The 9,268-nt window shown below is 35.4% G+C and overlaps 3 protein-coding genes across 4 annotated transcripts in view; 2 read left to right on the top strand and 1 right to left on the bottom strand.

Moving 5' to 3' along the window:
* LOC114536755 overlaps nucleotides 1-733 on the bottom strand; it is a 1,302-nt gene extending 569 nt beyond the window's left edge. The window contains exon 1 of the mRNA XM_028558107.1: nucleotides 1-733. This exon is cut by the window's left edge and continues 569 nt beyond it. Coding sequence (XP_028413908.1) covers nucleotides 1-733 — 733 coding nt within the window.
* Nucleotides 734-742: 9 nt separating this feature from the next.
* Nucleotides 743-3,358, top strand: LOC114536747. Of its 2 annotated transcripts, none has more exons than XM_028558100.1 (6): nucleotides 743-1,132; nucleotides 1,224-1,295; nucleotides 1,726-2,115; nucleotides 2,522-2,626; nucleotides 2,866-3,104; nucleotides 3,261-3,358. In XM_028558100.1, the coding sequence occupies exons 1-6, from the start codon at nucleotides 871-873 to the stop codon at nucleotides 3,342-3,344; spliced, it is 1,152 nt and encodes a 383-aa protein (XP_028413901.1). In that variant the 5' UTR covers nucleotides 743-870; the 3' UTR covers nucleotides 3,345-3,358. The 2 variants fall into 2 exon arrangements, with proteins under 2 accessions (XP_028413901.1, XP_028413902.1); XM_028558101.1 differs by having other exon boundaries at nucleotides 744-1,132; nucleotides 3,033-3,104; nucleotides 3,261-3,314.
* A 144-nt stretch (nucleotides 3,359-3,502) lies between these two features.
* LOC114536746 lies at nucleotides 3,503-7,107 on the top strand. The gene is made up of 9 exons (XM_028558099.1): nucleotides 3,503-3,725; nucleotides 3,809-3,926; nucleotides 3,991-4,082; nucleotides 4,557-4,671; nucleotides 4,857-5,144; nucleotides 5,324-5,494; nucleotides 5,623-5,793; nucleotides 6,110-6,174; nucleotides 6,618-7,107. The coding sequence occupies exons 1-9, from the start codon at nucleotides 3,528-3,530 to the stop codon at nucleotides 6,927-6,929; spliced, it is 1,530 nt and encodes a 509-aa protein (XP_028413900.1). The 5' UTR covers nucleotides 3,503-3,527; the 3' UTR covers nucleotides 6,930-7,107.
* The last annotated feature ends 2,161 nt before the right edge of the window (nucleotides 7,108-9,268 follow it).

Genomic DNA, 9,268 nt, shown 5'->3' on the forward strand with positions numbered 1-9,268 from the left:
GAATGAATACAGTATCGGTAGTGATGGATAAACGCAAAAGTTTTTCGAAATCTCTTACATCTAAATTCGATAGACATGTATCATTCTTATGTTCGTCAAAAAAATTCTTCACAACTGTAAATACCCCTAGTGTATTGTCATTCACATCTTCTAAAGGAATAGACCCATACACGTTCTTAACATCCAAGCTACAGATGCCCTGTACTTCCTTCCCATCTATGTATTTAAGAAAACTTATAAAGTCTTCCGTATCCTTGAGATGGGCATCAACATGATTGAGTAATGGTGTTAGGGCATGTACTAAGAACTTAGATAAGGGCGTAGATGGTGTGTCCGTAGCTGAATGGATAGGTCTCCCTTTCAAGGTTCCCTCTTTATGATCCTTAGGTAGACAGTGAACAGGGCTGGGAAGTGGTTCACTGCAGATTAATGGTTTAAGCCGCTTATACAATTCAGGATCACTGGTCTTGTATTTGTTGGCGATCTTATTTAATTCTTTATTGAATCGAATTTGTTCAGTTCTAGGTAGATTCAATCTCTTCTTCTCCTCATACTTTCCTGTACCAATAGTACTTTCTGTAATCATATTGGCGTACTGACTAGAATCAAGTGCGACTAATCGCTTAGTTTTATCCGTTGGTGTTATGACAATGTCTGCAGTAGGACGTTTATATGCTAATTTCTTATTTTTAAGTCTATTGGGACCCAAACGCTCACATTCATTTATCAACATGAGCTCCACTTCTAAATTTATTATATCAATAAATTCTTAAACACATCCGAAATTACTAAAACAATAATTTCGCGACGCGTGGCCGAGCATTATGAAACGGAAAGAAACTGGGTCAAAACCAACTCAAATCTTTCACAATGGCGGAGAATTTTGAAAGGGCTGCCAATGCTCGCAAGAAGAAACTCCCTTCCATGGATTGTCTTATTAGGCAAGGTAATGATATTTTAGAAAAGCGAAAAAAGAGAAGAAAGCCTATTCATTATGAGTATAGCACGGATCCAAAAACTGGCCAACGGAGTTGCAAAAATACTTACAATCCAAAGTATTATAATCGCGATGATACCGCCTCTAGTTCAAGATCAAAAAACTTAGAGGAACACAGCGATAATATTTTCCAAGGTATGCTTCTGTTTGTAACATTTTACACAGAACCTACGCCAGATAGGTCCCATCATTCGGATGATTTATTATTTTGTCACTTTTTACGTAGAACAAGAACCACCAGAAGTAAGTTTATTGGATCGTGAATCAGATATGGATGTAACGACAAACGCTGTAGAGGGTATGGATCTAATATAAATATGTACAATTACAACAGCTAAAAATGCTGTGAAGTTTTTAATCCGCTTTGTTGACATTTTGAACCGCTATTGTAAAATATGATGTGCTAAAAGTCAATATTTATTATCTAAACAACGTTCGTATAGCTTTGTGTCCTCTGTGACTACTGACTAGACATTATACACATGCTGCCACATTGCTAGATTGGCTGTGTGCAGGGAAGATTGTGACTCATCATTCACACATATTGCAAACTTTCCAATATGGATACTGTTTATGCATTTATATATGGAATTTAAAGACCCTGCTACTTTACAAAACTTGGTTTATCGAATGTATATTAAACTTAATGGTGTAATATGGTGTACAATGATTTTGTGGCATTCTACCTAGCAGCTCATTTTTAAAGCAGTATCATCGATTTTGTTTAGATGTGACAATGAATGATATCCTTGAAGAAGCAAAAGGATTATTATGTAACTGGAAATGTGGTGGTCAGCAAAAGAAACGAACCTGGCATGAAAGACAAAATTCCCTTTATGAAAGCTGGGAGGAAGTCAGAAGTAGTTTAATCGAAGTTTTGCTGCAAACTAAATTTTCCATTGGCATTTTTGATGAATTGTTATGCGAAAGCTGTAAAGATGCCATGGCAGTTATTGGATGTCAAGACTGCATTTCACATAGATATGTCTGTGGGGATTGTGATGAGGAGAACCATAAGAACCATCCATTTCATGATCGAGATGCAATTTTGAATGGTTTTCATGAACCTATTCCTCCAACAGCCTCAATTAACAGCAAACTGGAATGGATTACTGTTGGTAAATATTATAGCATGGCTAAAAAGATGTAACTTATACCTTGTGTCAAAAGGTGCATTGTGACCGTGATACTCTCAAGATGCTCTTTAAATATGAAATTTAGCATGATCTATTTAGCATTTATGTCAAACCTAAAGTTCATTTTACATGAGTAAATATTCATTGGCAAATTTTCTCATAAAAAATTTTATTAGGTCTTTTTCAAATAAAGAAACACAGAAACATATTTGTCACATGAAATTTGTAAAAAAAATTGACCAGTCAGTATTATCTTTGTATTATCTCAGCATCTTTGTGAAACTCTAGGTGTGAGATAATGTTTTCCCTTGGTAGGAAAGTTCTGCCATTTTTAGAGGGTTCTTCAAACAGTTTCTGAAAATATATGAATTGTCTATGTATTTTTTAGAACGGTCCCTTCCATTTGGTGATGTTATTTGTCCCACATGCCTATTTCCTTGCAATATTTTATATGATGAGAAGGGTATGGGTTGCATTGCTGTAACATTGAAAGGTATGCTATTTTAGTTGTCTTTTTTATTCACAAAAACATTGTCTTTCTGAAATAGATTCTATAGTTTTATACTGTAGCTATAAATGATACATTATGTAGGCTGAACCTAGCTCCTGCAAGATTCAAACCAGATGATGCTATTCAGATAGGCTTTATAGGCCAAATGTTGATCTCTATCATGGAACTCAAAACTTATATTTTTGTGCTAATTGGTTAAATATTTATTATTATATCTTCAGGTAGATTCGACATTAGTCACACAAAATATGAATGTAAACAATGTGACAATGTTATTTCATCAACAAGTCCCCATGTTTTAATACAGCTGGGGTTTTGGCCTGGAACTATTCGTGACATGACATATGTATTTCACCAAGATCTCTTTCATTTCTGGGATAATTTACAGAAGATTGTTCCTGGAATTTCTCAAAATAGTTTTGTGAAATCACTAGAAATGTTTTCGATACAAAAAGGGCGGGTACGTTTAAACCAACTTCTAAGTATCAACTTCAATGTATCGCTTCATGCAAAAAATGGAATCCTGTTCTTTTATGATTATGTTTGCTAATTGCCTCAGTAGTTAAATAGTTGTACAGATATTAGTTTGATGTATCTTTCTCTATCTTTTATATAGATGGGAACAATTAACAGCAAAACATTTGGTAGCTCTTTTCGTGAATGGAAATATTTCTACTGTATATATCTACTGTACGTATAAAAATAATCTAAAATCGAGCTGTTTCAATTCGGCTATACTTTACCCTAGGTCACAGATGATTCTAAGTGTGGCGATTCTATTTGGCATGCTGCTGGAAATACTTTGAAGAAAAAGAAAATTGTTGATGAAACTGGGCTAGAAATTGCTGGCTGTCGTCACAGTGTTGCCCAGCATGCAGTTAGCATGAAGCACGGAGAAGTGTATGGCTATGCACATTATATGCAAAAGGAATATTACCTTCGTCGTACAACACAATTCTTCTGGTATGATGTCATCTGCAAGTATTGGCCTTGGCTGTGTAAAAATGATGTAACCACATCTCAAAAGATGAAACCTGCTCTTTCCGTAATGCATGCCAAAGCACATGCTTGGTATTGCCAGGTAAATTTCCTTGTGCTTATTATATTTCGTACGTGGCAAGTGTGCAGTCAAGTGCAGTGTCCATTGTGTAATCTTTTTTGCAGGTTATTTGGGGAGGGCGATGGCAAGATGGCGCTTCTGCAACAACAGGAGAGGAAGTAGAACAGATTAACAGTCATTTCTCGCGGTTAGGGTGCACTACCAAGCATATGTTACCTGAAGGTAAGCATGTGCAATAAAATTATCAAACCAGTTAAACGTTTAATTCTGATGTATGCATACATAGGACGAGAGGAATTGCTGACTGAACATGCACTGGAGTGGAATAAAAGAAAAATAACCAAACTGTCAAGTATTCTTGCGAAAAGATATACAAAAGTTATTAATTTTTCTATTTTTTACCTAATAGTAATAGTAACTATACCATAACAAGGGAAACCATAACAAGGGAAATTTCGTTTTAGACCAATCAGTAAGTTTGTTTACATTTTCAGTAACCCAATCAGAATAATCATCATTTTACATGATGTATTAAAAATTTAGGCATTCTGATTGGCTTAGCCTAAAAAGTGTAAGCAAATATGCCGAATAGTTTAAAACGAAATCCCCCCTTGTCACATAACATAGCTACAAATACTTTGCCAAATCCGTTTCGGTAGTTTTCGTCAAAAAATAAGACAGAAACAAATTTATTAAAAAAAAAGGTGTGGGTAGAAATTTAAAGCGTGGAGGATTGAAAAATATGTAGATGCAATGCAAATTTCCCATGCACGGAAAGGGGAGTACTGAAATGTATAATCTTCTCTTGGAAAAATAATAATGTGTTCTGTACTTTTATATGCATGGTTCTAGGCTAAAGATAAAACCGCCATCATGCAGAAAGAATTAGAAAGCATGTCAGAGAAACTTGAGTGTGATCCAACAACATTACAGAAATGGAAAGAAGATATATTTGACGCTGCTAAACGTACGTATAGAATTTTGTGTAGTTTTGTTCAGTTTACATGCAGTACATGATACTGTGGCGAATCTATTATTATAAATAATAAAACTAAAAACGTTAGGTATGCTCTTCTCAGAATGCGATGTCTTGGTGTAATTTTTTCGTGCAATGACGACGTGTTTCTTTTTTCTCTTTCAAATTTATGTCAGTGGATGAAAAATCGAGAAATAAAAGATATTCCATAACTCCGGAGGAAATGAAATACATATGTCATTTGCTCACATTAGATGTGTTAACGCCAAAAGAGAAGGCCTTGTTTGACGTTGCTGAAAAGATTTATAAGGAAAAATCTAAACAGTTTCAGCCCAAGATCTGTCGCAATTATTCCTTTGGTGAAGGTGTTTTAAAAAATAAATCTTTGGAATATTTGAGATACAATATGGAATTCCATCATAACGCGATCTCTCATCTGGCATTTAACATTGCAAAACTTGCAGGTGGTTCTACATTTAATAGCTACATTTTCAGTGTCTCTTCCTTTATTTCAGTAGTAACATTTAAAGCCAACGTTTCCGTGCGAGTAAAACACCCATAAAAAACGAAACCGCGGAAAATTAGCCTCCACATGCGGGATAAAGGGAAGGTAACATTTTAACCAAATATTATTTTCTTCAAGATTCTTCGAAGCAACGAAATAAGTTAAGGAGAAAGATCAGCAAAGAGAAAGAGAGTATCCATTCTTTGATTTCAAATTATAATCGAATTGCAGACGAACCGCTAAGCAACATAGAAGAAATTTTAAATGGAAAGTTTCCATGGAATTCTCGGAACGAGCCAGTTGATGAGTGTGAGTAGCTACTGTTTCTCGTATACAGACTGAGCCAGGCTTGCAAATAGAACTTGTACGTACATAATTATAAATTGCCGGACGCGTAGTACATTATATATGAATATATTGTGCCTTTCATACAATAGTGCCTTTGGTAACGAGACGATCTGTGGTGGATAAGTTGATGGAAATTCAACGGTTTCAGGAGGAAATCGAAGTTACTAAAAAGGAAATGTTCCAATACCTTGAATATTACACCAAGAAATGCCTTCCGGCACTTTATAGCGAACTTGCAAAATTGGAAAACCTGCTGCAAGGTAATTTTCCCGGTCACTTTTAGAATTGTGAAATATAGAGTATGTTTTCAGCGATCGATTGCAAAAAGCTTTTGTCCTTATTGGAAAAATGTAAATTATGTTTTTAAACTCTGTGAGCTGCGCGTCAAAGAACATAAGCAATATAACCTTGACTGAACTGCAGTCTATTCGGCTAAATGCAACAGATCCAAATTTTTATTGCAGGTGTAAAGGCTGGTTTTCATATAACGTAATTCTTTGACGATGGTTATTGTGTCGGTGGCCCTTGACATCTGAAAACCAGGCTTAAAATTATTTTTAATTTTCGAACATATAGGTAAAAGTCGCAGCCAATGTGGTGGTGAACAGCCTGTTCTTGCGGTGGAAAGTGCTGTGTGTGTGGTATGTTTTTCGGCGGTAATTACTTTGTAGGTTTAAAGGGTGATGAAGTACAATTTATGCATATTTGTGGATAGCCCATATCCTGAATCATGCAGTGAACATTTCAGCTACCATATTGTAACCATCTTCACGAAGCACGAAGTTTCTTGTATACGAGCAAAATGTTATGGTTGGAATTATACTGCATTACATGCATGGTGTATCAAAAAGCTAAAAACCTACGCCGTACATACCTTCTCATGGACGCACATTTTTTATTGTTTGGCCATTATGTAAGCTCTTGGAAGGTCTATTGGGTGTTAATTGTGTGTATCTAATGCGAAGATGCGATAATTTAAAAGTTATTTAGGTCCGCAATTTCCTTTTCGACATTTCTGTAAGCCACATCTGTAAGCTATGCGATTGCTTTTTATGTAACGTATATTGAAATCTTTTTATTTTAGGCAAAAACCTATTCTACAAGCTCAGTCAAAAGGACCATTGTCAGAGGAAAGCTTGCCTTGGTTAACGAAGGAATTAACTTTGCCATGCAACAATTAAGGCTTGGAATCCAATCTTTCTTGCCAGTTCTCGGTTTACAATTGTCTGGATTCCAGGACATAATTGAGTCGCACAATGACAATACTAAGCAATCCTATGAAGATGTGGAGGATGAGCTGGAAAGAGATACAAATTTTGATATGGATAGTGAAACCGACAGTGACACTGATAACGACAATGAGAGTATCTATTCCGAATGGGAGTTTGACACCTAAGATGGTCGATACGTCCCTAATTATTCGTGCTTGTTGTAAAATGTTATAATTCGTAAAGTTATTTTCTTCGCTTTAAATCCTAAAAAGTCGTTATATTATTTAAACACAACTTCTGAATTCTGTACAAAATCAACTTTGTTTCGTAAAGTTAAGGGCGTCCTGGAACAATACCCTTTTGAAGTCGTATATTACTTATTTTGCTTATTAAAATATAATATCTTTGTCAAGGCAACAATTTTTTGGCCGTGGAAATTATAAACAGATATGAGGATTTACTTATGTCAAGTTCTATATATATTGCTAACTAAAGGTATATGAAAGTATACTAATTTGGCTGTTTTGTGCGTTTTTGTGTCATCTTGTGGTAACAGGGTGCTTAACTGCTGTAAAACTAGGGTGTAGTAACACCAATGTCGACAAAATCGCACATTTGTCACGTTTTTGTTCCTAATTTACTGTTTTGTGCGTATTTGTACCATTTTGTGGTAACAGGGTGCTTAACTGCTGTAAAACTATGGTGTAGTAACACCACTGTTGACAAATTCGCATATTTGTCACGTTTTTGTTCTTAATTTACTGTTTTGTGCGTATTTGTACCATCTTCTGGTAACAGGGTGCCTAAGTGCTGTAAAACTATGATGTAGTAACACCAATGTCGACAAATTCACATATTTAACACGTTTTTGTTGTTAATGTGTTTGTTTTGTGCGTTTTTGTGTCTTATTGTGGCAACAGGGTGCCCTAACTGCTGTAAAACAATGATGCAGTAACACCAATGTTGACAAATTCGCATATTTAACACGTTTTTGTTGTTAATTTGATTGTTTTGTGCGTTTTTTGCCATTGTGTGTTAAAAGTGTGTGTAACTGCTGTAAAACTTGGGTGTATTAACACTAATGTCGACAAAATCGCATATTTGTCACGTTTTTGTTCCTAATTTACTGTTTTGTGCGTATTTGTACCATCTTGTGGTAACAGGGTGCTTAACTGCTGTAAAACTATGGTGTAGTAACACCAATGTTGACAAATTCGCATATTTGTGACGTTTTTGTTCCCAATTTACTGTTTTGTGCGTATTTGTACCATCTTCTGGTAACAGGGTGCCTAAGTGCTGTAAAACTATGATGTAGTAACACCAATGTCGACAAATTCACATATTTAACACGTTTTTGTTGTTAATGTGTTTGTTTTGTGCGTTTTGTGTCTTATTGTGGCAACAGGGTGCCCTAACTGCTGTAAAACAATGATGCAGTAACACCAATGTTGACAAATTCGCATATTTAACACGTTTTTGTTGTTAATTTGATTGTTTTGTGCGTTTTTTGCCATTGTGTGTTAAAAGTGTGTGTAACTGCTGTAAAACTTGGGTGTATTAACACTAATGTCGACAAAATCGCATATTTGTCACGTTTTTGTTCCTAATTTACTGTTTTGTGCGTATTTGTACCATCTTGTGGTAACAGGGTGCTTAACTGCTGTAAAACTATGGTGTAGTAACACCAATGTTGACAAATTCGCATATTTGTGACGTTTTTGTTCCCAATTTACTGTTTTGTGCGTATTTGTACCATCTTCTGGTAACAGGGTGCCTAAGTGCTGTAAAACTATGATGTAGTAACACCAATGTCGACAAATTCACATATTTAACACGTTTTTGTTGTTAATGTGTTTGTTTTGTGCGTTTTTGTGTCTTATTGTGGCAACAGGGTGCCCTAACTGCTGCTGTAAAACATGATGCAGTAACACCAATGTTGACAAATTCGCATATTTAACACGTTTTTGTTGTTAATTTGATTGTTTTGTGCGTTTTTTGCCATTGTGTGTTAAAAGTGTGTGTAACTGCTGTAAAACTTGGGTGTATTAACACTAATGTCGACAAATTCGCATATTTGTCACGTTTTTGTTCTTAATTTACTGTTTTGTGCGTTTCTGTGTCATCTTGTGGTAACAGGGTGCTTAACTGCTGTAAAACTATGGTGTAGTAACACCACTGTTGACAAATTCGCATATTTGTCACGTTTTTGTTCTTAATTTACTGTTTTGTGCGTTTTTGTGTTATCTTGTGGTAACAGGGTGCTTAACTGTTGTAAAACTATGGTGTAGTAACACCAATGTTGACAAATTCGCATATTTGTGACGTTTTTGTTCCCAATTTACTGTTTTGTGCGTATTTGTACCATCTTCTGGTAACAGGGTGCCTAAGTGCTGTAAAACTATGGTGTAGTAACACCAATGTTGACAAATTCGCATATTTAACACGTTTTTGTTCCTAATTTACTGTTTTGTGCGTTTCTGTGTCATCTTGTGGTAACAGGGTGCTTAACTGCTGTAAAACTATG

Source organism: Dendronephthya gigantea, unplaced genomic scaffold, assembly GCF_004324835.1.
Source record: "Dendronephthya gigantea isolate DGI-Jeju-01 unplaced genomic scaffold, DenGig_1.0 000144F, whole genome shotgun sequence".
In the NCBI taxonomy this organism is placed as follows: Eukaryota; Metazoa; Cnidaria; class Anthozoa; order Malacalcyonacea; family Nephtheidae; genus Dendronephthya; species Dendronephthya gigantea.